Source organism: Amphibalanus amphitrite, unplaced genomic scaffold, assembly GCF_019059575.1.
Source record: "Amphibalanus amphitrite isolate SeventyFive unplaced genomic scaffold, NRLGWU_Aamphi_draft 000713F_arrow, whole genome shotgun sequence".
Classification (NCBI taxonomy): Eukaryota; Metazoa; Arthropoda; class Thecostraca; order Balanomorpha; family Balanidae; genus Amphibalanus; species Amphibalanus amphitrite.
Genome location: NW_024882207.1, coordinates 341,993 through 369,958, shown reverse-complemented (window position 1 = coordinate 369,958; position 27,966 = coordinate 341,993). Strand labels below are relative to the sequence as shown.

The 27,966-nt window shown below is 50.5% G+C and overlaps 1 protein-coding gene across 2 annotated transcripts; it reads right to left on the bottom strand.

Annotated features, from left to right (window-relative positions):
* On the bottom strand, nt 1–27,854 carry LOC122365055 (sprouty-related, EVH1 domain-containing protein 1-like). Of its 2 annotated transcripts, none has more exons than XM_043335941.1 (5): nt 27,119–27,854; nt 12,713–12,905; nt 6,072–6,240; nt 2,416–2,570; nt 1–1,578 (listed from the first exon to the last, which is right to left on the bottom strand). In XM_043335941.1, the coding sequence occupies exons 1-5, from the start codon at nt 27,136–27,138 to the stop codon at nt 823–825; spliced, it is 1,293 nt and encodes a 430-aa protein (XP_043191876.1). In that variant the 5' UTR covers nt 27,139–27,854; the 3' UTR covers nt 1–822. The 2 variants fall into 2 exon arrangements, with proteins under 2 accessions (XP_043191876.1, XP_043191877.1); XM_043335942.1 differs by having other exon boundaries at nt 2,416–2,441; nt 27,119–27,457.
* Between the last annotated feature and the right edge of the window lie 112 nt (nt 27,855–27,966).

Below are 27,966 nucleotides of genomic sequence, written 5' to 3'. Positions count from 1 at the left end.
TGCGGGTGTTAAGCGGCATGTATTTAGGAACAAATGACAGCAGCGATGAGTCCAGTTCACAAAGATGAGGATTACATTACAACGTTGTGTGTGCGCACGCGGGCGCGACTCCACTGGCGACACATGTCACGACTAAAAAACGGCGCACGCCGCGCGGCGACTGCGGGGGCCGGCCAGGCGCACGCGCCCGCAAAAATTCCCACACACTGGAAACGGCCCGACAATCTCCGCAGCCCAAGGTAAAGCTTGCCCGAGCCTACAGCGCGCGAGCCGTGCGGCCGTGCCCATCGGGCACGGGCCGGGTACGGGCGCCTGCCCTCGCCTCTCCGTGTCTCAAGTGACACTCTCACGTTCGTCTTGCTCGCTCGCTCTCTCTCGCTCTCGCTCACGTTCGCTCTCTTTCCCAGCAATATAACACTGGCGTCGTGCGGAGAGCGTGTATGCGCGCGCGCGCGCCGCCGGCCGCCGCCGCCCGCCATATATCACATTCATATACACGCGCAGCGTCCACCGTCAAACACAGAACCAAATGCAGACAGCTTCCAAAGAGCGTCACAATGTCCCCTGAGCCCTAGAGACATTGGGATCCCTTTGGATGACGAGCAGCACACGCGTGACTTATAAAAATCGGTGACAGCGGCGGCGGCCCGGCGGCGGTCGGCGTCAACACTCGACAAAAAACCGCACTCGGTTCGGCATATACGCTCTATCCATATATCGCATTGTTCAAACATAGAATGTATGTGCGCGCCCGACTTGCGGGAGCGCGCGCCGGCAGTAGCCAGGCGGCCGGTGGGCTGGTTCTCCTTTCCGTGCGCATAATCAGTGTGTGTGTGTGTATTCACTACGGGTGCGTAGAGGGCCCGTGCTTCCGCCGCAGGCGTGACAGCGCCGGCAGAGTCGGTAGCAGCCGGCCACCAGGGGGTAGCAGCACAGACAGGGCAGCAGCGCCGACAGCAGGGTGAGGCCCAGCCACCGGCGCGCGCAGCGCTCCTCGCGCGGCGCGCACGCGCACGGCCCGCTGCCAAAGTCGCCCTCCGAGTCGGCGCAGCAGTGGTAGAGCATGCACTGGGCGGCCGGCAGACAGGTGACCGCCTCCAGGCAGCTCCGCACCGGGTCCGGAGCGTACTCGCACTGGCCGCGCCCGTTCGACTCCTCGTCGTACGGCTCCTGGCAGTGGCGACAGCGGCGCGGCAGCGGCCGCCGAGTCTCCACCCGGCGCTTGCCGCTCTTGGGCAGCGGCGGCTGCGTCAGGTGCATCGTCTCGGCGTTGCGCTTCAGCAGCTCCTTCTGCTTGACCAGGTCCTCCATGGCCGGGTAGCTGTACTCGTGCTTGGAGGGCCGGTCGCGCGCGAACTGCACGTACGGGTACTCGGAGGCAGCGCTCTCGTCCGACAGCGGGCCGGTGGGAGGCGCCGAGCCGCCGCCGCCGCCGGCCGCCGGCACGGCCGCTGCCGCCGTCGGGCCGAACGCCATGCGGTGGAGCAGCGCCGACTGCGGCGAGGCGGCCGTCTGTCGCGACACGGACGAGTCGGAGGAGGAGCGGCTGTCGTACCGGTCCACCGGCAACTCCAGCGTCTGCCGGCACACCACAGCGACGGTGAGCGGACGGTAACGGGGGTGCGAACAGTAGGGGTGGTTGTATGGTCAGCTCAAGACATCTCAAACGCAACAACATAGGAGGTGGGCACAGCGTGCAGACAGGCCACACGACCAGCTGCAGACAAATACACGCACTCATGAATAGACGGCAGATACTGCAGTGGCAAGAGCCGGGAGTGGGGCAGGCGTGTATAAACTGACTGATTCGCTGACTTGACGGCGAAACAGGTACTGACTTCAGAGTACACTTCGCAGTTGTCGTATGGAAACACTGACTGAAACTGTCAAGGTGTTTTACCAAGATACGCACACTACTCCCATACTGAATCACCAACATCAATTCCTCTACCAAAGTCACATTATATTACGCCGCATTGATCTGTCCGACGCCGGACACATTCCACAGGACGCCGCTCTACCGACGACCTGCAGGCGGCGACTGCAGCTGGGGCGCGAGGCCTTAGGTGGCAGCACGTGCCCGTATCCGGCTCACCCAGACAGGCGGCCGCGGGGTCACGGAGAACGCCCACGCCCGCTGAATGGGTCCGCCGCACAGCCGTGGCCGTTGCATCACACGACAACAGTCAGCCAGACTGTTCAGCGCTGGGTACGCCAGTACAAATACATGACGCGCAACCGAACTGCGAGGACCTCGTCATCATCGTTCGTTGGGCGCTGCTGAAGCGATGAGACGCTTCAGGCGCATGTCACAGAGCGGGGGAAACGATCAATGAACGGCTTTGAACCTGGGCCCGACGCTGGGGCGGCGACTCTGCGAGCTACCACGGCCTCTGAACCAGCTCCCGGACTCACCATGAACACATCATTGTCTCCGAGATCTGGCCGGGTGACCGAGGGAGGCGGTGGCGGCGGGGGTCGGCCGTGCAGCGGCGGCGGTGGCGGCGGCGGTCGGTCGTGCGGCGGTGGCGGAGTGACGTACAGCGGAGACGAGTCCGAGTCGGACAGACCTGCGGCGGACCGGGCGGCCGTCAGCAGCGGACACGGACGGGAAACAGCACACACAGCACACAACACACACAGCGCACAACAAACAGCACACTCGGTCACAGCTTGGAGGGGGAGCACCGGGATGGTGGGGATGGAACTAGGGAAATGGGTCACCTGCATCGCAAATCAATATCAGCCTAGTGATGAAGAATGTCATCCTGACTGCGCCCTGACATCGTTTTACAATGTTCAGTTTTCACTGAGAGTGAAGGGTGTGAATTAGGTAACAGTCAGAAAATCGCCATCAATTTCGTTCTACAGTGCGAGCCACTGCATGTAAGACACGCACAGGACGCTGGAAACGGAAAACAAAAAACGCCGCCGTGTGCAATATGCATCAACCATTTTCCCGGCGATTCGACGAGTCAGTGTATCGGTGCGTTTGGAGGGTCGGGTCGCGGGGGGCAGCCGTCAGCAGCGCCGTGCCGGCAGCGCCACTTGGCTCGGCCGTGGGCGGCGGGCAGCGCGCGGGGGCGGCCGGTCGATGGCCGTCCGGCTGCACGGTCCGACCGGGCTGCCGCCGCCGGCCCGGCCACGCCAGCGCGCCGCCGGACCCCAGACTGGGGCCTACATACGACCCCCCGGTTACAGGAGTCGTAAATTGGTAGTGCGGAGTAGCTCAAAGGCGTTGTGCGTATTGCAGAGCTGATCGAGGCACTGACGTAATGCGGTAGCTTCTCTCTTATAACTATATTCTCATGAATGGATGGATGGATGGATGGATTGATGCAAAAAAGACACCCTTTCGACATTTGGACAAGGGTCTCGAAATGATTCGCGTAGGACCAAGGGTAGGAGTAAACACAGCAGGTTCCACTGATAACTGGAGGGGGCGGAGTGGTGCAGGCTTTCAGGGTTTACAAGTATCCGACCACTGTTTCATTCATTATTCACATATACGAGTACACAGCTGACGAGATGTCTGTATCACACTATCGTTCAACTATAACACAGCACAGCATGTGTAAGGGCAGAGCAGATACGAGTGATGGCGAAAATTGCACGCGATGGACAGCAGAAAAGAGCGACACAGACAGACTGCAGTACTGCGAGAGATTACAGCTAATGAGAAAACCAAGAAACTTACCGATTGATACAACGTTCAGGTGGCAAGAGGAAAGAGAGAAGAGAAACCAGCGTTAGAGTAGGCAGTTTAGGCACGAAGTGTACGCAACACTATCAGACATAGCCACAAGAAAATGCAGAGTGCAGAGAACTGCCTAGTAAATAGTTACTTGCTTCCCACAAGAACAACTGTTACGTTGTGTACACAACAGAAGAAGTAAAAAGCAATCAGACGCAAACCACTTAGGAGAGACGAATATTACAGCTTTCTGGGTTTTGCATCTAAGAGCACAAGTGTTTTATGTCCTCACTTTTTGCGCTGTTCCAACATCAATGTCCTGCGCCGCGCCTTGCTGCGCCGCATTAGACATTCTCCCGCAACAGCGAGTGGGCGTAGAGCAAACGCGAGCACGAACAATATGATTTTACAAAGCCCCCTGGAGCCGCTAATGAAACTGAGCTGGGATGACTAAATTAAACTAGCACAGCAGCATCAGATATCCACAACACTCTTTTCATCGTAATATCAACAGATCCTAGATGAAATATTCAAAAAACGTTAGCAAAACATGGTTTTCGAGATATCTGCGTATGGTTACCAACACAAAACACATACTGAGGATACAAAAGCAATGGGTTCCAGAAATTCCTATTAGTTGTTGCTATCTGATGTCCATTGGAGTGGAGACTGATCAATTAACAGTCAGTCGAGAATAACCCATCCTTGAGTTTAATGGATAATACTTGCAATCGCACCAATCGCCGGTGAATCCATTTTAAACAACCTGATCCCTGGGGCTGTCAAAACCGCTTCTTTAAAACGTTGGAAACGATAAAGCACCCGGTGGCTTTTGTTTTGTCCTGCCCTCCCCTTCGCAAAGCATAGTGCCGAACGGCTGAACAACTGACGGGGCACCACCTCCAATGTCCCTAACCTAAGGCCAGCCAACACGAGCAACAGTGACCTTTTTGGGCACCGTGTCTGCGCGGCACCCAGACCAGGGTACCGCGCCATGTGCTAACATCTCCTGCCGCCTGTGACCCTGTCGGTACCCGGGTGAGTCACCCGCGGGCCACCGGCCGGCGCTGCGGCGCGTGTCAGGCCGTTCCCACAGGTGTATCCGGCGCCCCCGCGTCTGACCAGTCGCCTCCACCGGTGGCCGACGCCCCCAGGTGTGTGCCGCGACACGTCAGGGGACCGGCCGCTCTGACCCGCCCACTACACCAGAGATAGACCGCGACAAGACTACGATGTCCGACAGGGACGCGACATGCGCCTCAGCTCAGCGGGGAGCATTGCAAGACCGGCGAAAAAGACCACATTTTTGATAAGTTGGCCTGACACCACTGTATGCTGCTGATTGCCGACCAGTTCTATGCACCGATTAGTGTCATCAATACATAAGCTTGGTGACCGAACGGCACCGAATGCGTAGATATCGTTGAAAGTAGGCGTCTCGTGCAGTGTGTCTACGGTTCAGGACTCGTACTCTTTTTTTCAATGTTTTGAAGCACTGTGGAGACCTGATACATATACTAGATAATGGTAATTTAAAATGGTAGAACAATTTTGTAGCCATGTGAACGACTAAGTAGCGCATTTAGGTAACGTATTTCAATACGTTTCGAATGTGGAGCACAAGCCGTGGATACCACAGCATTAGTGTCCCTATTCTTTTCTAAATTTACTCTGACAATGTCCCACTCGCGATAACCTGCCTCAGCAACGAACGAAAACAAGTCGAGACGGAGCGGGGTGGCACGGTAACCGTCACCTCAAATACGCCACAGTATAAACTTATATAAACCTGGATACAGGTATTTCTTAGCGTCCGTGACGACAAGATTATCGAGTAATGCTCGCGAACCGTCCAATCATCACCCGACAGCAACTGCAGACACAAATAATAAATACCCTGTCCCTTCGATCACCCTGAGCCCGACCACGACAGGCGTGGAGACGGGTCGGGAGTCGACGACTCACGGACGGACAGAAGGGCACACGGACAGAGACAATGTTAGACGGACGGACGAGAAGACGGACAGGCAGACGGATCGCGGACCGAAGGGTGGATAGACCGATTACGGACGGACGGGTAGACGGACGGGCAGACGGACCAGAAGACGGATAGACAGGGTAGACAAGGTAGACGGACGGACGAGCGAACGGACATACAGAAAGAAGGACGGTCAGACAGACAGATAGACAGACTGCCAGACAGAAGGGCAGGAGACGTACCGTCTAGGAGCTCCTGCACAGCCTGACGCACGCCGCGGTCGAATGACAGACAGACAAACACACACAGACAGAGAGACAAACTGGCGGACAAACAAAAAGGACAGACAGACTGACGGATGGACAGGCTGACTGTTGGACTGACTGACAGCAGACGTACCGTCTAGGAGGTCCTGCACAGCCTGACGCACGCCGCGGTCGAATGCTCGCGCGTCGGCAGCCGTCTGAAAGGTGAGGCCGAATTTCTTCTCGCCAGTCTTCCAGTGGTGGAATGTCGGCATCACCTTGTGGTACACAAAGTCCTTCTTGATTGTGCAGTTTAGTACGGACTGTGGACACACAGGGGCGAGGGTGGTGTCAAAACAGGAGGGCTGGCCACCGGTTCTGGTAGGGGGCTGAGTGATTTTACCTCTACAGGAACACACGAGAACATCCTGATAGTTGACAGCTCTGTTACCAAGTAAAGTAATCTTGATGTTACAGACCACACTGGGCATAAAGCGAGGAGCAGGGCAAGACTTTCGCTGGTAAGCAACACGCACGTTCGGAGAGCGATGCCACTAGAATGGCTACGTCAGACTACACAGCACTGGGGGCGACCGAACACCTAGTGCTAGATGTGAGGCACCGTACAGCAAGTGTTTCAGCATTTACACACTGAAAACCCGCAAAATAATTGCTTATGTACAAGATCGTATCAGGCCCATTTTCCTGGCAAAACACTGCCAATCAATCGGGGTAGGTAACTATGACCGTGTAACAGCAAACCTGTGCATCAGTGTAAATATGATGTTTTATACAAGCTTTTTACTGGAGCATGCATGTGTTCAGCAAGGTAATCATTTCGCGCTACTAGCGTTACATGATTAAGCCCAGAGCATATATGTCAGGGAATAACCATTAACCAGCAGACTAGAAAACAGGCTAGTTCGTCTTCTGCCGATTCCGGGCCAGGGATTTGTAGTTATTGAGGTACATACCAGCATAATCAATTTTTCCCCTAACATTGCACCAGCGTTTGGACCTCATCACTCTCCACCCTGTTCTCCTGCTCTGCCCCGTGCCCCTCTTCCCGTGACATGTACAGTAGATGCCTCAGCACCGAACCCCAGGACCTATACTGAACGGACCCCACCCCATGCATGTCCTGGCTATCTCGGCAGACCTGTAGACAGGCGGGCAGAGGACAGGTAGGACGGCAGGACACACAGCCAGGTAGGCGGCCGGGCGGGAGCCGGGCAGGGAGGCGCGGCGGCGGCCATCGATTTTCAGCCGGTGGGTGACGGGTCGGCTGCCATCTGGCGGCCGTCCCGGTAGGTGGCTCCACCTGTGCCGGGCCGGCGACCCTGGCAGCCAGCCCGGTATGGAGACGAGCCGACGAGCTACCGAGGCTCGGCAGCAGCCAACGTGACAGAGACGAGTCTCACAAATGCACCAAGAACGTCTGAATAAATGGAGGTGTTTATTGATGCATTTTCTATACATTAGACTGGCAAAAAAAAAAAACGTTGAAACGAAAAAGTTTTAAAAAACCTTTCCGAATCCAAAACCAGGTCCGTGCCTTGTAACTGGTGAGGCGGTTGCTATTATCGTCATCATGACAGTCTCGCGCAATATTGTTGTGGCAATGTATGCGCACATTAGAACTCAAGACTCGAAGTTGTAACGAACTTCCCGAATAGGGAATCCCGATAAACATATAAATAATCAAATGCAATAACTAAATGCCAATGTCGAATGGCGACCTAAAAGGTCAAAGGTTATCACTAACCAGTAGCCTTGCGTGTGAGCACTAAGCAACTCAGCACGGGTTCTGGACTAAAAGGCCATCATACTGAAAATAAGTTATAGCCAGTTTCAACAAAGTAAATGTATGGGGAGTCGCAAAGAGGAGCGCGAGTGCAATGTTACTTCTAATGTAACGTAAACACATTGTTCGCTAAGACAGCAACAATTTTATTTTTGATATAGGTACATATTGCTATTACTGCGATGATTCAGGAAACAAGCAATGATCTTGACCTACGGTATACTAAAAGACCACGAAGGAACTTTTTACATTTGCATCATGCATCATAATGCATCATTGAATCACCGGCTGGAAATATTTAACGTGAAATACTCAGGACAATCGCATGCTTAACCAGCGCCCTGGTGGGGTCCGTTTAGGTATAACGCGACCTGGTGGGGGGGCTATTTTTGCCCCCTCTCCCTCGTATCTCCGAAACTAATGGACGGATCCGCAAAATTCAAACGGCGTTCGAAAGCCCTATCAAATTTGTCCAATTAAATCCAATTAAATTGAACTCGGGGTCACCGATGACGTCACAGGTCAGGTCAAAGATAAAAAGTTTTGCCGGTCACGGGTCTTCTATGGAATGCGCTATAACATCGAGTAAAACGCATTTTATCGAAAATCAGCGATAGGACGTCAGTTGCCTAGTACATATGTTGCTATTAGAGGTCATTGATAATACCAGGTCAGGTCACAGGTCAGGTCACCAAGGGTCAGCACATGAACCCAATTTTACTAGGGCTGTGTGATGCATGTTTTATGGCACATAATTTTTCATTTCAAACTCAATGGTGTTGGTTATAAGACCACCAGGAACGGTTTAGGTCACTTCCTGGTGGTTAGGTCAAAAAAGGTAAAAAGGTCAAATTTCAAAGTTGATATTTTTGCATAAAATGGGTATTGATTCGATACAGCTCGTCACGGGGAGTCTAACGGTGGCCTTTGTTCTGTGCTACCAAGTCTAGAATTGCTAAAAATTGAGTTTGAAAGCTTTACGTCATCAATCTTGAACAGTTTTTTCGCTATAACTTGGCCAAAAAGAGGTATCAATCTGAAATGTGGTATGTGAATAAAAGTCGGTAAGGGCTATCACATATATTCCGTTTTTTTTCGAAAATCGAAAATTTGTTTGAATTTTTTGGCGATTGTAATGATTTTTGGGGGTGAAAAAATCCGAGATAGCAGTTATGTAGCCCTGCTAATTTTATACCTTTTATGTCTTACACGTTTTTCTGTATCTTCAAAGCTATAGGCCTGACAGTTCTTACCGCGAAACCTTTTTTTGGGGTCGAAAACGGCAGAACATTACTTCACTCTGACGTCATTTACAGCCAACCTTTCATAGCCTTTGGAAAAAAAATTAGTTACAAGCTACAATGTGTAAAATTGATGCCCGGGAGGGTACTGAAAGTTTGGTGACGATCGGCGCAGCGGTTCTGGAGATATATCTAAAAGTCTGGAGGGGGCGCAAGGCGCCACGTTACAGGGGCAAAAAATAGCCCCCCACCAGGGCGAGGGTGAATGAAAATGTTTTAATTAAAAACTAATAAACGCCTGCTAACTAATTGCTTGCCTCAACTGTTCGAAAAACCGGTCGGAATAACAAACATGACACTTTTTGGACAACGAAAGAGCGAGCGCAATATCGAGTCATGCGCTTACGCACGTGTAAAATGAGACTGCAACTGATCAGCTCGGTTCATATCTCTGTTCTTAACGACGTGCTGACTTTGAGCGCAATCGGTCCAGCCGTTCCAAACTGCAAAAACGACAACTGTACGTGCGCACGTGCGGAGTGAGATTCTGATATGTGCGGCCCACCCTTCTAGCTAGTACCATACGATTTACCGAATTTGAGAGTAATTGGTCTAACCGTTCTTGAGATGTAGAAACGGCACTCTGGACGTGCACAAATGAGGCTGCCCTTCTAGGCAGTCATCAGCGGTGTACTAAACTTAGCGCGTTCGACCCAGCCGTTCGTGAGAAGCAGAAACAGCCCCTGCACCTACGCACGTGCAGTAGCACCCCAACCAAAACACATGGAAGAGCATCGCCCGATAGGTTCCCGCTATATGTAATGTATACCCAGTTTGAGTGTGATCGGTCCAGTCACTGTGTAGTTACGTAAGCTGAACAATTTTTCCTCTGTGATTTGACAAGTGGCACATGTCACCTATACGAACCACGTATCAGTGTGTCCAAAATTGTAATGTTGCGGGGAAATTCACCCATAGTGAAAAGTGTAATGACATCCTAAAAATGTAAATAAAAACATCCACACGGCAGTCACGACTTATAATAACAACCTCGAACCCAAACGTCTAGGAGCAAGGGCAACACAAACCTCGCAAACCCTCACAACACGCTAAGACAATCATTCGAATAACCAAAATGTTCAAATATATGACCCGAACCTCATTTCCCTTCCATAATATAAACCATAATATAAACCATAATATAAACCTCATTTGACATCCCGAATATCAGAACGTCTTCAACGTTTTATCAGTATTTTATGTTCCTACATCATTTTCTGGTGACATAAATAAAAAAACAGTGCTTAACCCGGCGGCCGCTGGGCCTCCGCGCCACCCGCCGGCCGCTGGGGGGGGGGCATATAGTTGCCCCCCCTTTACTTCTGCGACGATATCGTCGCAACGCGAAGAGATAGAGAAGCGAAACTTTGTACACATCTTCCTGAATACCTAGCCGAGGTTGTGTCCAAATTTGGTGTCGATCCCATTTGAAATGACGTCACAGTGACGTCATAAGTGAAATCATAGATTTGCGACTCTCATATTCCTCACGATACATCAGATATATGGGACCGAATATAAAGGGTCGATTATTGGTCAGAAACTAGATGGAAGTGTAGTTAGATGTTTTAGGATGACAGCAGGTGCTGTCTAGTTCATTTACAGTTGAGTTTCATGCTCAGCGTTATGAGAAACGGTCCATATCGGAAAACGACAAAACTTAATGACGTCACTGTGACGTCATGACGTCACTGTGACGTCATCTTAGGTGCTACAACCACCAAACTTTCCTCAAACATTGCCTAGGTATTCATTTGAAGCTATGCCAAGTTTCACGTTCGTAGCTTATCAGGTTTCGGAGATTTTCACAAAACGTAAAGGGGGGCAACTTTATGCCCCCCCCCCCCCAGCGGCTCGTGGGTTAAAAAGGGTAGAAGTCAAGTTTTATGGAAATAACGACATCTTTTTCGACCTTTTTTCTACATCCTCCCCCTAACGTAAAATGAATTTAGCCACACTGCCACGTATTGAACTCATGATTGAAATGATGGGTCATCTTACGCAACAGGCCACCGATCGATAGAACGGTTGTCCTAGTGTTACGAAATCGTCACGGGGCTGGGTTGGGTCGCACATGCGAAGATTTCCCCTCATCCAAAGAAAGACTCGCTCGTTTGTTCGCTCAGCACGGGCAACGAAAAGTCAGATTTGGCAAGAGCGTTAAGCGCCTCGAACTACCTTGGAGCCACACTGTTCAACGTAGGCTGACCAGCGCGACAACCTGGGCTTAGAGCCAATTAACTACCCAACCGGGCCGCCTCATCCCGCAGTGCATCACCCCAGCGCTGCTGCGTATATCCCGACCCCAAACACCCGGCACCGGTCTCGGTGGTTCCCCAGTGGACCCGGTGGCCACGGCACCCCCGCTCTCCGTTCCGCCCCGGCTGGAGTGGCCGTCTCTGCCAGCACGGCGTCATCCGCCCGCCGCCGCTTTCAGTCGGCAAAGGTCAGCGGCGCTCCTTCCGACACACAGGGAGCACGTGGCGGGTGACCACAGCACCTGTACGGCTACGATATGTGCACCCTCCTGATCCGCCCGTCCCCGATCAGCAGACGTACCCGCGCTCGTCAGTAACTAATGACAGAAGTCAGGTGGAACTTGGAAGTAACGCCGAAACCGTCCATCATTACTTGCTGGTAAGTCAGTACCTCGTACAGTTCCTGTGCAATATAAGACTCAATCGCGCCTCTGGAGAGCAAACAGAGATTACATCTGTTGTATGAGTACAATAGTTTCGATTTTCAATATTCATGTTATATATAGATCAGCTAGTTTGAATAAAAAAAAATGACTGTGGCCAGTGTGGGTTCCATAGGATGCATCTGGACACCCTTGGTAATGGGTCCGCTACGTACGAATCACAGCATACACAACAAATCGCTTTCCAGATAAGCACTCTGTCGTACTAAGATACAGAAAATGATGCAAAAAAAAAAAAACGGGCCAAGTTTGCCTGACAAATATCACATCGACAGCGTTTTCATAAGGAGCATCCTATCAAAATAAGCACCATTGTGAGCGAGCACGTGCAAAGTCTGACTTTAACTCTAACTGCTTGTGCAATGTGAATTGTGCAAGTCACTCATCGACCCAAGTCACTCATCGGCCTCAATGTGCAAGTCATACGCCGCTCCTAAAAGCGTAGCACTTTTTAGCGCAATTGGCTCATCCGTTCTGAAGACGAAGCAGCGGTCTCTGTGCGCAAGCAAGTCAGTAGCACCCTTTACTGTGATACATCAAAATGCGTCGCCCAATGCGCCCAATGGGTGTCCAGTGTCCACTGTGAGTACTGTCCAACGACGAGCCATGTTTCATGTAATTTCAAGTGTGATGAACAAAATGAGGAGAGCGGGGTTAATGGGCATATTGTGTGCCTGAGCACAATTCGTGCCTACTTATTGCCGACTTAGTTTGCGCTTTTTAAAAGCGTATTGATATTAAATATCAAAATATCAATACATATTAATGCGTTTGAAATTTGAATATCAAATTCTTAAGTTTTCAGTTTTTTTTCACGAATCGGCAAGCCCAAATCGTACGTTCACCATATGTTCTTGAGTCGTCAAGAAGGCATCGTGAAAAAACGAAGATAATTATTTGCAGGGTTTGCATGCACATCACAGGTATGGTGTTAGGTGTAACCAGCCAGTACTACACGCGTGGACCGGCCCGCGCCGTTCTGTACTCACCACCCCGTCGTTGATGCGCTTGCCGAAGATGATGTACTCGGTCTTGGGGTGATCGGCATTGACGTGTTCATAGCGAGGGTGTCGCTTTCGGACGGAGACCTTGGAGAGTCCCCAGCCGCCCATGGGCAGCCAGCCGCCCATACTGTCGTCCCGCATCATCACCTGGGCCTGAACTAGTACCAAGCTGCCGCCGCTGAAACAGAACGAGGGGACACGTCAGTCAACCTGGGTCTGAACGAGTACCATCATCACCTGGGCCTGAACTAGTACCAAGCTGCCGCCGCTGAAACCAAACGGGGAGGGGGTATATCAGTCACCCTGGGCCTGAACGAGTACCATCATCACCTGGGCCTGAACTAGTACCAAGCTGCCGCCGCTGAAACCGAACGAGGAGGGGAAACGTCAGTCACCCTGGGCCTGAACTAGGACCATCATCACCTGGGCCTGAACTAGTACCAAGCTGCCGCCGCTGAAACCGAACGAGGGGAAACGTCAGTCACCCTGGACCTGAACGAGTACCAAGCTGCCGCCGCTGAAACCGAACGGGGAGGGGGCACGTCAGTCACCCTGGGTCTGAACTAGTACCAAGCTGCCGCCGCTGAAACCGAACGAGGAGGGGAAACGTCAGTCACCCTGGGTCTGAACGAGTTCCATCATCACCTGGGCCTGGACTAGTACCAAGCTGCCGCCGCTGAAACCGAACGAGGAGGGGGAAACGTCAGTTCCCAGCGGGCATAGAGTGCTCTAGGGTACCGATTGCAGGGTGCTGGGGCACCAGCGAGCACAGCGCGCCCTGCTTCCATCACACAACCCAAAGACGCCCCAGACGACACAACAAACAAACCACACAGCAGAGAACGCAGGTGTCCACACAGCGGTCAAGAGTGAGAAATCTTAATTATAAAAAACGCCAAGATCATCAAAGACGCTTGTTGCGGCCTTCAGTGATCGAGAGTCTCGTAGGTCAGATGAATGAGGTTGGGACAGGCGAGTCCCTGGTTCCGAAGAACACCTCTAGGCTCTACGGTCACGTTTAGTCCATTCACACATCGGCCGCCACACCTATAAATTACCTTGGGTCGATCCACGGTCGAAGTTTCACAGTAGCAGCAGAAGCGCACAAGAACGATCGATCACAGACTACTTCTATCATCGAAAGGATCCTGCTAACTGTGGGAGACGAGCCCCGACACCAGCGGAGGCAGACGTGAAGCCGCTCTGGTTGGCGCGTAAGAGCACAACGAAAGCAAGCACCACTGTCCCTCCCGTCTCGTGCTGAGGCCCCGTAACCACAGTGATGCAAATGGGGTTCACGAGTGGCCATAAATACGAAAAAGGCCCAAAATTCAAGTTCACTTAATCGAATAAATCGTAATATGGTCAGTCAGGCAAATGTTTGGGGTGTCTGAAAAAGTATGATTTTAATGTTTTTGTCAAAACCGGCCTCGTGTAGGATTGTCAGAAGTCGAGACATTTTCGATGTCGTAAAAATGACTGTCAGGTACTTGAAATTCAAGTGCCGCTAGCGTGCGTGCATGTCATACAAACTGCAAAAATTATACATGAAAATGATCCCCGAAACCTGCTGCTTCTAATGCCACGTGATAAAAAGCCGTATCTATTTTTTTTTTTGACGGTGAGCTAACTATTTGTAATCATGTTGCAACCGCAGTTTTTTAACAAAAATATTTGCTTTCAATTCACCTACAGCACTTCACACAATGTGTGCCCGTTAGTGCACCATATCATAGCATTCCCTAATCATTTCTGAGTCGCATCGTGAAAGAATTAAGGCGCTAGCACAGGGCTGACCGGCGCTACAGAAGTTTTCGTCCGGTACAGTCGGGTGCCGCGGCGCAGCGGGCGGCCCGGGCGGCCGCGCCGCCCGGACGCCGCGCGGCGGCACCCACTCGCCCACTGCGCGCCCACTGCGGCACCCGACCGCCCGGACAAAAACCTCTGTAGCGCCGGTCAGCCCTGTGCTAGCGCCTTAATTCTTTAACGATGCGACTCAGAAATGATTAGGGAAGGCTATGTTATGGTGGACTAACGGGCACACACTGTGTTAAGTGCTGTAGGTGAAACGAAAGCATTTTTTTTCTTAGTAAAAAACTGCGATTGCAACATGATGATAAATAGTCAGATTACCGCCAAAGCGAATGAGATACGGCTTTTTGTGACCCGGCATTAGAAGCAGAAGGCTTTGGGGATCATTCTCATGCATAATTTTTTCAATTTGTACGAAATGAACGCAAACCAGCGGCGTTTGAACTTGCGAGTGTCTGACCGTCATTTTACGACCTAGAAAATGTCACAACTTCTGACGATTATACACGAGGCAGGTTTTGACAAAAACATGAAAACCATGTGATTTCAGATGCCCCAAACATTTGTCTACTCGGCCATATCGCAATTAACTCAATTTGGTAAACCTGACTTTTGGGTATTTATGGCCACTCGTGAACCCCATTTGCATCACTGTGGTAACGGACATCGCCGTGCCGTCACACCGTCACGTCTCTTACGTCACAGCGTCACGTCCCACACCGTCACGTCAGGGTTTCCGCCGGCCACGCCCACCGTCGGAGAGCGGCCAATGGGGCGGCCGCCATGGCGGAAATTCTGCCGCGGCAAGATTGAAATAGCCCAGCCAATTTCCGAATTACGGCGGCTTATGAGGCCGGCCGGGCGGCACACGGGCCGCCGGAGCGCCGCCCAGAATACCGCCCCCGCCCCCAGCGCCGCCCCCGCCCCCGCACCTTTAGACAAGGCACACGGCCGACCGATATCCAATTCAGATATCCACTAGTCGGGGAAATGTGAATGTCAGGGGGAGGACGCTCGACAAGGTCTGAAATCTGAATATTGATTGAGCACCTAAATAGCAAAATGATTTTGGTTTTGTGCAAACAATCTGTTTTGTTGTTGAGCCGCTCATCGAAATAAGTCGTCAATGAGACATCAGTAGATTCAAGCGTTAGCAAAGTATGTTTCAATAGCCCGTATCAGCAAAGTCTGTGTCCGTGTGAGGAGTGAGGCTACGTTCTTCTTGCTCACTCTGATCATCGGCGACGAGAAGCTTTGCATAAACGCATGTTCACTGTTCAGCTTTGCCGCATTTGGATGGCAACCGATCAGCCAGTTCCATCTGATGAGCCGCATGACTGAGACAGCTGCTTTAGTTACGCTGAGACTGAGAGCAGCCTTCACCCATGAAAAGGAAAAGACAGCATCACAAGGAACACAGAGCAGTTAGCGCTGACATACAAGCTCTGCCTAACATTGACATGACAGAAGACCGAGTGAGGAACTGAGTCTGGCTTCCATTGGCATCCTGAGCTTATCTGCATCTAAAGGACAATTCCAGAGGACAATGATGTCTTCATCTAGTAGTCACATTTGCTGATGACTCCGTGGTCAAAACTGGTACATGTGTGGCATATCATTTATTTATGAAGCTTTCAAAATCACTGACCCTTCTTTACCTGACCTTGACCTTAAGCACGGGTATAACTTCAGCACTTATGCATAGCTGTTTCAACTTTCAGCGCTTCGTCATTATCTAACACAAAAATTGGGCTCAACATCATTGACACTGCAATCGCTAGAGCCCAAAATGCGGAGAGGCCCTATTTTGACCTTTGTTTTGACCTTAATCAGTCATGTGACCTAAAAATTTCAACTGCGTCTGGATGAGACCTTTCTAATTGACTCGCTGCGATGCTTATGGCTTGGTTTTGTAGATTTGAGGATGGTGCTGTAACTGCTATACGCCCCCCCCCCCTCCCCCTCAGTCAATGACGTTTCATTGGCTAAAGGCTCAGACAGTCAGGTGCGGTTTGAAGTGTACAAGATAGCGGTCGCAGTGGAACCAAAAGCAAGGGATAAAGGACTAGTCCGAAGAAAGACTATCATCAGCGATTCCTTAGTGTAGAGTAGACCCTACTGCGGCGAGATAGGGTAGGGTGGATATGGGGCATACTGAACTGGAGAATATTACAAGTAAGCCGTATCGGCTTCGACTGAAGGCGACACTTCGCGGCTTACAAAGCTCAAACAATCTCACAAAGCGCAACTTCACAGACGGGATGACCAATGCCAGCTGTGAATCGGTTCCAGAGCGGCAGAGCAGGTTCCTCTCTGATCTACCGAGGTCGCTAAAACAGTGAGAACTGAGACTCCCGTCGGTCTACCTACTTGGCATGGCTGCAGCCACTGGATGTCGAGCTGGAGCTGGACAAGTGTCGCAGATGGCGCCGCACTTTGTCACTGATGTCCAGCATGGTGTCAGCACTGTGGGCCATGGCGCGTGGTGCGCACCATGGCGCACCACGCCCGCACACCTCACGCACACACACCAACGAGCCAGCGGCGGCAGCGGCGGCGGCGGCGGCAGCGGCGCCGCCCGTGCCGGCCGCCGCGCCGCTTCCGGGCCGACTGTTTCCGGCGCGGGGCGGCCGGCCGAGCGGGCGGCCGGCCGGCCGAGTATCGACCGGCGGCGCGCCGCCGCCGCCGCCGCCGCTGCCGCCAGCACCGCCGCCCATTCATGACGGCGGCCAGGTGGCGGACGACGCGCACCGGCCGCCCGCCGGTATGGCGGCCGGTCGGACCGGGAGACCGACGGGCCGAGACAGGGGGCCGTGGGTCGGACGGGTCACAGAGCCCGTGACGGACCAGACTCTCCGGCCCAGCGCTGACCCGCGCGGCGCCGCCCCCACCGCGCATACCGGGGCCGGCCGAGTGGGAATCGGGTCCGTACAGCCGAGGAATACGCCGCTAGAGACGGGAGAGCGGGATAACACCGCGGCGAGGATAACACAACAGGGATGACATGTACGGATAACACTACAAAGACGGAGAAGAGAGCTGGGGATAACACCGCTGACCAAACCAAGTGACCAGTTTACGCGCTGCTATCACCGCCGCCGCCACCGAGCAATTTCAGAGATCCTTGTGTTCGATAATTTGATGAGATTGCTCGAAAACCGCACAGCCCTGCAACGTTCCTACGCATCGTTTCTCCGCCAGGGTTGATAGAAAATGCCTTCCGAGATGGACACAGGATACTAGAAATATAATGTCGGACAAACCAGCCCAAAATGCAGCGTGCGACCACCATTGTCCCTCAATTTTGTGGCATCCTGCACCGTGGCGATGGAAGGCGATTTACGCTCTCTTTCCTCAGTTTCTGACATACATTACAAAAAAGATTTTCGCGCACGCGAAAAAAAAAATAGACAATGATCACCTGACATCAGATCACCAGGTCAGTCATACAGCCTTGACAACACATTCACGGTGTTTGATCAACAATATAGACCGATGCAGGTATGACGTTTTTCATCGAGGTCACGACCTTGACCTGACGTCGGATTTTCAAGTCCGCTCTTTCCGTGCCTTTGCGGCGGTCCGACCGCAACACGTCAAGGAAGAAAGGACGCTTTTATGGCGCAAATCCAACTCGGCTCTCGGGCCATGTAGGTAGTGACGGTAGTTAGAAACACCAGTCATTTATAATGTCCTGGCGTCAAGCAACCAAAGGCCATGTAACATCGCAGTGGGACAACGCTTCCGATTTTCGATGCATGATAAAATAGGCACATAGTTTTAACTAAGTAGGTAAGTAAAAAGTGGATTTTTTTCAAAAATATTGACGCTCGCCGGCCGAAAGGAGGAAGGCGAGTGCCGCTCCCCTCCCACACGGTTTTCTCGCAATTGCACAGAACGCGCTGACTATGGAAAGTTAAAAGTTCTCACACCTGACCTTTGATTCAAGCCGGATCTTGCGACACCAGCCACATTTTTAGGACAGGTCAGGTCAGGTCACTGACATATGATGTCATAGGTAAACTCTATGTACATACATGATTCTAAAATGTTACAACTTTCCAATGCCCTCAGTCCCCCGGGATCTTTCACAGAGAGACGAAACTTACAAGACATACCTAGCACCACGCGAGCCCCTATAATCTGTGCATCTCTGGGCTTTCCTATGGAGCACCTGTGGTCAGGTCGGTCTCGTGGCCTACCACACCATCATTATATCATAAGAGCAGGGGAAATATGAAAACTTCTATTTTGGCGCCGAGAATGATGAGAGTATTTCAGGCAATGAAATCTTGATTTCATACGCACTTTGCAAGGTCCGACACTTAGCTTTTGCATTTTTTTTTACAAAAGTGACGTCATATGTTACGCCCCGGTAGGTCACGTGAATTTTCCGTCAATTGCTCTCGATCAAATTAAGCTACTTTCAATACAGCGTAGACAGTCGGAAAGCCACCAATGGACTCGGAAAGACCTGCTGAATCGTACGATATGACCTCCATCGACCAGCTTCGTGACCTGGCCTTGACTTCAGCCTTCAGGTCAACACCTAAGTGGACCTGTCCTGAATAGACACATCATTCGACGCGCCTGATTAAGACAAACACGATGGTGCCAAAACCGTGGCCCTGCGACTATCTATGGTGAAACTTATCACCAAAAACTAAAAACCCTAACCTGGGGCACTTAAACTGACCTCATAGGTCATCAGTTGAACTGAGACCTTAAAATCAAGTGTCGGTCGCTGCGTCTCGTATCGGCGCACGCACTCCTTTTCTGCGAGGCTGGAACTAAAAATCGGGCGAACCACGAACCCAAACCCTCTCGCCGCTCTCGGTGGGGGCGCATGTAGAAAACCGAAGTTTGGCGAGGGTCAGGGAGGGCTACTTCGCTATTTTATCCTGAAAATTAATCTTTTGCCAGCAGTTTGTCCTCCAGAGGGTAAATTTCACCAAAATGGACGCCAAAGAAAAGTACTGCACGCCGGCCCTGCGCAACAATATGGCGCAAGTGGACCATATTTATACCCTGGGACTGCTTAAGTTGAGACGCCCGGATATCTCGCGTCTATCAAACTTGAGAAACACACGAAGGTCATAATATTTCAATTTCTGACATCCACATTGAAAATCGGTAAAAAAAAAAAACGGGACAAGGGTAAAATACAACTTAGCGGAAAACTATCGAATTCCCAAAACACGAAGACATATGTCGGGGGTCAACAATAATCCTGACGGAGAAGAAATTCCGCGACACTCTTCGATTGGATGAATCAATCTTGGAATGAATCAAGGTAAATCACAAGAACTAAGAAGAATCGAAACCGATGAACACCTTCCGGGCGGCGGTGTCATTCGGTTGAAACTGAAGGTGTTCTTCACGAGAAGGAGTCATTGACAGTAGGTATATGCATCGTCCGATACGATGCAGGCTATGTTCAGGAGGGTAAAAGACACTCAGAAGAGAGCAGGACGGCGAGCTGGCTCGCCCGGCCGAGTGACCACATTCTGATGATGTCCTGCGAACAATTAATGATCTCTGCCCCGCCGGCCACCTTCCATTGTGGCCCATCAGCGCGGCAGAAAAAGAACCCCACCGTACCGTCTTCAATATTCGGCTAAACTTAGCCGCGGCCGTGGGCTCGACGGCAGTGGGCGTCCCATCAGCGGCCATCCCCAGACCCCATGTCCTTCCCCCGTACTCCCGGCACCAGCGTATCATTCACGCAGCGGCCAGGGGCGGCGCTAGCTCGGACCGCTGACAAAAGGAGCAGGATCGCCCGGTCACTTCAAAGGTACCGGGGCTGTGTGCCGCGCCCGCTGCCGGCCAGGTCAGCGGCGGCCGTTCCCGCGGGCCACGCCGCCGCGGCCGTCGGTATCGGCGCGGCACCATTACCAGGGCCCCACTTCCGGTGGTGGCTGGACGGCGATCAATGAATGACGTAGTAAGGCGCGCCGCCGCCGGCGGCCCATTCAGCGCGCCGCACGGGCGCCGCCAGCGCACCGGAAACGGGCCGGCAGCGGCGGCGGCCGCCACGGCAGAGGGGCGGGCAGAGCAGCGCGGCACGCCCCCGCCGCCGGCCGCGGCGCTTTGGGCGCAGATGACAGCTGGCGGCCGGCCAACGGACGGCGCCCGAGATGAGTCCAAACGCCGCCCCCACACTCGACCACGGAAAAACTGATATAAACCGGACACGGGGCCCGGCGCTCCGCCGAACGACGGCAGCAGAACGACACCCCTACCGGTGTGCCTCTCCAGCACAGCAAAACGAAAAGTTTGCATAGGTGTCACCGGTTACACTGAGGGGTGCGGTGCAGAATACCACAACGCTTGCAAAAAAAAAAAAAATGGAAGGAGTCAGTCACAGATGGAAACCATTTTCATCGAGCTATATTGATTAATAAATTTCCATATTTACCTAAAGTTATTAGGAATCTAAGTCAAGCATCAAGTGAAAGGTTTACATAATGACGGATCGGATTGGATAACTTTAACTGAGCATGATCGATAAAGGTATAGTTGGTTGACGATCGTTTCAATTTTTATAACAGTTACTCGTACATACTGCATAGTTAGGTAAAGCACACAGATAACACCTTAAAACATTTTCTAGAGGAATCTGATTTTCATAATCAATCATCAATTATGTGAAAACTGGACAAAACAAACTGTCCCATACAAGATAGGTATATATTCGCAGCATTTGGATTGCAATGTATGGAGCCGACCATCAACAGTGATCTGCACAGCAACCAGCCATCACCACACCATCACACATGAATGGAACCAGCCCAGGTGAATGAACGAGACAGGAATGAATGGCTGAATGAATGGACGCGTGAAAAACGTAATGAATGGCTGGCAGCCACAAATACGCCGCGCCAGGGGCGGCGTTGACAACGATCCCCAGCGACTGACGCGCTCCCCCTCTTGCACCGGAATTCGGCACTGTTTGCCTGCACTTCCCCCACAGAGGGGTGCTCCACCAGCCGCGGGCGCTGGCGCGCGCTGGGATCCGGACGTCCGGTCGGGGCGCGACGCCCGGAAGGGGCACGCCACGCGCAGCACGCCACGCGCAGCACGCCACTCGCACAGCCCCGCCGCGGCGATGTATGCGTGCCAACGACCGACACGCACCAGCGGTCCCCAGCGGCGGCGGCCGGCCGGTGCGGAGGAATGTCCGAGCCGACACGACAACGTGAGCTCACTCATTGACAGGCGCCCTTTCAATGGACCACACATCAGACCCAAACACTGTCACAACCCGAGCAAACAGGTACCTACTTATTATCAGATCAGGGCCTCGTTTCATAAAACTCTGCCGTAACTTACACCTTTCCGTAATTCACACCCTTTCAAACTACGGAGCGCAAATGAAGCGGTTTCACAAAGCCACAACTGGAATTGTTTACACCTCCGTAACTAAGCACATTTGCGTAGTTACCGTAATTTATCAAGCGACCTACAAATTACAATTTCATGTCAACACTTATTTTTTTAAAGAAATTATAAAACAATTATGTTGAAATTAAATCGTAAAAATTATTTATGAAAAAACAAAAACGATTTTGCTGACCATCCTTTATTAAATCAATATATTGAAAGGACGCGTGTATATCACACCACGGTGAGATTTACATAATGCATCGCACTGTAGTGTAAACCTCACCCGGGTGTGATTTACACAATACACTACTCCTGTGTATATCACACCACGCGGAGTGTGATTTACACAGTGGGCCGGCAATGCGTAAATCACACCGGGGTGTGATATACACAATGTGCTCCTAGTGTGTAAATCACACCCGGGTGTCAGACCACGCAGCACCTGGGTGTGATTTACACAGTAGGCCCGGCAAATGCGTAAATCACACCGTGGTGTGATATACACAATGTGCTCCTAGTGTGTAAATCACACCTGGGTGTCAAACCACGCAGCACCTAGGTGTGATTTACACAGTAGGCCTAGCCAATGTGTAAATCTCACCAGGGTGTGATATACACTGTGTGCTCGGTAGTGGGTAAATCACACCTGGGTGTCAAACCACGCAGCACCTGGGTGAGATTTACACAGTAGGCACGGTAACAAGACACTTAACCAAACCTTAGACCTGACCTGACCTGACATGACCTAACCTAACCTAACCTAACCTAACCTAACCTAACCTAACCTAACCTAACCTGACCTACTGATTTTTGCCTACCCGTGGATGAGGAAGAAGGTACTCGCATGAAGAGATTGCAAGCAATGGTAAGTCAAATATTTTTAGGTTAAGTGGTTGTGCATCAGGCTTCAGGCCTTCGGCCTGAAGCCAGATACACAACCACTTAACCTAAAAATATTTGACTTACCATTGCCTGTAATCTCTCCTAAGGCATTGCCTTCGGCACTGCACCGCTTCGCCACGAGCATTCAGACGTCGCTTTCCATATTGTATTGGTGCTTTTAAACTTGTCGGTCGGCAGCGAACCCACCGCTACCAAGGAAAAGCGAAAATGCGGGAAAAAGCGCCCGCATCGACGGGACTCGAACCCGCAACATTCGTATCATGATGCAAGCACCTTCACCACTAGGCCAGGCGGTCAGCTGATTCCGAGAGAGAGGACGCCCGGAATCCCGCCGGAATATTCGTAGTGCTTAGTCTGATCTGACCAATGGGCGAGCAGAGTCACTGCTCTGACCAATGGACGTTCAGCGTTGCTATGACGTCACATCCTAGTGAGATATACACACAGCTGCCCTCTCTGTGTATTCCTCACCCGGGTGTGATTTACACTACGTAGTAGATTTTGTGTATATCACACCGGGGTGGGTGTGATTTACACAAATGGCCGGTATTGTGTAAATCTCACCGTGGTGTGATATACACGGTCCCATATTGAAAACAGCAGAAAGCCAGCTAAGCAGAAGTGCCTTACTACGAGAGTGGCGCGGCGCGGCGAATAAACAAAATTCCGATAGCTGCCACAAAAAGCGACTGGTACAGAAGATTTGCAGTTTCTTTTTCTCATTTTGGCTGTTCTTTCTTCCTCACCGGGCTCAACATTATAAAATATATTAAAAATTAGCTTCGAATCTTCACATTAATTCAAATTCACGCAACATTTTTGTGCGTAGTTTACACCACTGATATCAAGAACTTGATAAAATAGTTGGCGTTAATTACGTCGTTTTATGAAACCCAAATGGCATCAATTGGTCCGGATTCGAGCATTTGCCGTAAATGAAGCTCCGTAATTTCGATGGCGTGAATTACTCCGGTCTCCGGCTTTATGAAACCGAATTGGCATCAAATACGCCAAATCTGGCATAATTGACGGAATGCCGTAAGTAATTCCTTTTATGAAACGAGGCCCAGATCGTTGGTTTGCTATGCCGAAATTCAGCAATGAACATAGCAATGAACCATGCGTAACAATAAAGCAAACATTCATACGGAAATGGGTGGGCAGAAAAAAACTAGCAAAAATCGACAGCAAACATGACAATCGCGCTTTTAAGAAGCTAAAAGTTCGGTGAACACTACCCTGTACCAAATTCCAAACTTGTCTGCAAAACGCAGAAAATAAAGCGCAAAAATAAGGCTCACAAAAATCAAGTCCACAAAAAAAGGAGAAGCAAAAACCAAGCACATCAGACGATATGTTATAAAACGTACTATACAATTTGCGTCTTTTTTTATACCATCCTAAGCTTACTACACCATATGAGCATAAGCCAAGGTGATAACCAACGTGATTTTTTCACGGTAAAGTTTCATGAACTAGTGAACTACTCATTCTCGTTTGTTTGTATGTTTTTGGGGCTTCAGGGCACGCCGACTATAAGGCATTTTGCGCCCATACTCAACCTTGCCCGTACTCCAAAGCTGAGCGAGAACGTTAGATCGTTCTCTCCGCAAAAGTCAACGCCTGCTAATATTGGTGCCATTATTGCTATTTTCTCACGGCTGAATACAAAACAAACTACAGCGTCACCAATCAAAGACTTTGATGTGTTTCTTTCTATCTCTTTGTCAAAATCGCCACGTTTAAAAACACCTTTTTAACAAATAACTTGGGAACCATACTGCCAGTTGCACCACCCGACATAAACGACTACCGCAAAAGATTGAAGCAGCAAAAGAGCTGAGGAGTGAGGCACAGTCGAAGCCGGAGTCCCTCAGAGGTGATCGTGGGCCCCCTAAAACTGGCGGATGACCTTTCCACACGGTACAGGTATGGATCTGTTGAAATGTGGGGCCCACGCAGACTTCATACCACAGACCTTGAGAGGGATCTCCAGCCCGTTGTCAGATCTCAGAACCTCTTGTCAAGGACCGGGATGGCCAGCCCAGGGTTCCACCTCACTGTAACGCTGACCTGGGAATGGTAAGGCAAAAAAAGCTTTCCCTATGCGTGCGCACCGTCCAGGACATCAGCTCGGTAGAATGTGACTGATATCACTGATTTCGCTGAAGACACTCTTGGCTGTGTGATAAAGACAAACGTATTGTAGCTGGAGGCATTCGCCAGGTCAGAGCGCAAAATTGCCGCATCAGCTAATCGGCCTCGAATGAGTCAGCTCCGATGAGTTTTCAGCGGTTGTAATGTAATGCATGCACACAAACGCATAAACCCAACCAGCTGAAGACCTTCTCGTCGGATCTCAGCACAGGTTCCGTCTGCGCGGCTCACGCACGACGGCAACTGCTGGTTGCTGCAGGGCACTGGAGCTGAGCGGTCGAATGCGGTAAACCCGTCAGCATTGCCAGCCTTGTCAAAGTGTGTCAGGCACCAGTCAAACACGCAGGCTTCTCCCCAAGATGGCAGCACATGGAAATTGAGGCTGGATACTGCCATGGATTGGGGCCTTCTTCAATGCCACGATATGCCACGATATGAGAGATTTCGTGGCAGCTCCTGCTCTGACTGGATCCAGGTAATCAGCAGTCAAAAAAGTTTGTGCTGGCTACCAGTCTGTTTTAAACGTTCATTCTGTATCTGAACAGCTTGCCAAGTAGCCTGAATGGTACAGCATCAAAATATTAGCTCAAGCCAGGTTACCAAGGTAACAAGCTGGTTGATAATAAAGAGAAGCAATGACCCTTCATGAGCATTTCAATGTTGCTTCTTCTCTCCTACAGTACAAAGAAGAAGAGTTGTAGCTGAACTTCAACAACAATCAAACAGACACAACACATCACATGTAACAACAGGATTACTTCTTGAGAGATGTTGTTGTGGGCAGGAAGACACAAATGGAAGGAACAGTCAGTCTATGTGACACTGAAGTTCAGCAACCATGCAGCAACAGCAATCATTGATGAGGCATCCTGGGCTACTGTGGTCAACTAATAGTCATTCAGCTTCCAGAAAAGAGGACCCTGCTAATGCTCCTCAAGAACTGGCTCAGCTGTGTCTGGAACATGGCAACATTTTGCAAGGACCCTTCAAACAATCCCAGTGAATTCAGCCCCACATGAGAATTGACACAGCTCTATGCAGAACAGGTTTCTACTCCTTACTACATCAGCCATGGTTGTGGAAGGAAGATTGGCAGGCTAATAAAACAGGCAAGTCATTAAAGGAGCATATGCCATAGCATGAAATGGCTTAACTGGCAAGACACCATATAGCTTTGGCTTCTCAACTGCTGTGGATGTTAAGTACCTAAGCAAGGAGAAGCAGGTAGATAAAGAGGCACTTATTACAGGTAACTTCACATTACTGCCTTCACTATTACATTGATGTAATACTACTATTCACATTGTCCTACATTATCCAGTAGCATAAATTAGAACAGCTGGACAGAAGACTGACAAGTATAAGTTTATAAGTTATGTTAGCAATGGGAAGACAAGAATAAAATGCTAGCAACAAACAGGCATCTCACAATATGCATACACCACTGCATTCCTAAGAGCCTAAGCTTAGCCTTAGCCAGGATGCAAGGCATTGCAATTTTAATGTCTTATTGGTGCTGGGGCACTCAGCAAAGCAATGCTGATTTACTGTGATGTTGATGTGGTGTCATGGTGTACGGGGTTAGTGTTCAGTGCATTGGACTGGTATAACACCATGATGTACTGCTGTTTTGGCCTATAATGGAAAAGTGTATGCAGAAGGCAAAGCACAGTTCAGCATGAAATAAGGGAATTGGACTTGAATTGCAGTTTCTACATCATTAGCTAGCACCGCCACCATCTAAATTCTGCAGTAAATAGCATAAATCTTCTAAAAATGTGAGGTGGCGCAGACTTTCAGGCTGGTCCGTCTGTGCTGGTGTGGATGGCACTCTGGCTAGAAGGGCTCATCATCAGTTGCTGCCTGGCTTGCATGTCTGAAACTGACTATCGCCCAAGCTTTATATCACGACATCCCTATGCAGTTATCGAGTCTCAACAACGTTCACCAGTTTCTCATGCCAAACACGTCATACAAAAAAATAAAAACAGTAACAGGTCCAGTTATGTGGTATAATTCCAACAGACATGCATCAGGGCCAAAAATCCAATTGAGAGCAGATTTACATGAATGGCGCACATGCAAACCGATGGTAAAAGCACAGGAAAGGTACGAATGACTTTAATTACTTACTCTTCATATCCCTCTGTCATGTTTCACATAAATCCCCTCCTTACGGGATCCCCATCTTCGTTTTTGACTCTTCATTTTTGGTCACAAAATTCATGGACGACCACTGACATTTGCGAGCCGACGTTCCACTGAACGCCCAAGCTCGATATTCGCACCAAAACCATAGTATTTGGAATATGTCTGTTTCAGCAGGACGCCGACCCTTACATGAATATATTAAAAATTTAATACTGACTAAAAAGTATTTTTCAATTGCAATGACTCATTTTTTGAAGATTTAATGGGTGTTCGGATGTAAAAGAATTCTCCATTCATGAAACATATCAGTGCGGATGAACACTATATCCAAGATGGCGATCCTCTGACCATTCAGAGGGGAATGAGAATGGGTTTGTTTACAAACGGGAGCAGGGTGAGGATGAAAGTATAAGACTCTTGCACATTTTAAAAGTTCATCAATGATCAAAAATGTTCTTTGAGTGCAATTAACAGTGATATCGTCCCTAATACAACACCGATCATAGCAACTGAGGGATTTGATGCAATTCCCAGACCATGGATCGTAGTGACTCAACTCGATTATGCATATTTTGGGGACACAGAACTCTACCAAGCATTCACCCATAAACCCCCAAAGAACCCACTAAACGGGATCGCCGCCCTCGTTCCTCAAAGTTCACCATCCATACGACGGGACGGCCAAAGCCCCTGACGCGTGCTGCCACCTGTTTCTAATATCATGTCTATGTGCTGCCACCTGTCGGTGACATTACAACAAATATCAAAGGGATGGGCTGCAGCGGCTACCGTTTGGTCCAGTTTTAGACCAGAACCCGTTGCTAATTGCT

Excerpts from the sequence above, each read along its gene's own strand:
- LOC122365055 (XM_043335941.1), bottom strand. The coding sequence starts at position 27,138 with ATGACAGAGGGATATGAAGA. Across the intron at positions 6,241-12,712 it reads AGCGCATCAACGACGGGGTG|TCCGTACTAAACTGCACAAT; the intron begins GTGAGTACAGAA and ends GTGTGTCCACAG. Across the intron at positions 1,579-2,415 it reads GAGACAATGATGTGTTCATG|ACGCTGGAGTTGCCGGTGGA; the intron begins GTGAGTCCGGGA and ends GTGTGCCGGCAG.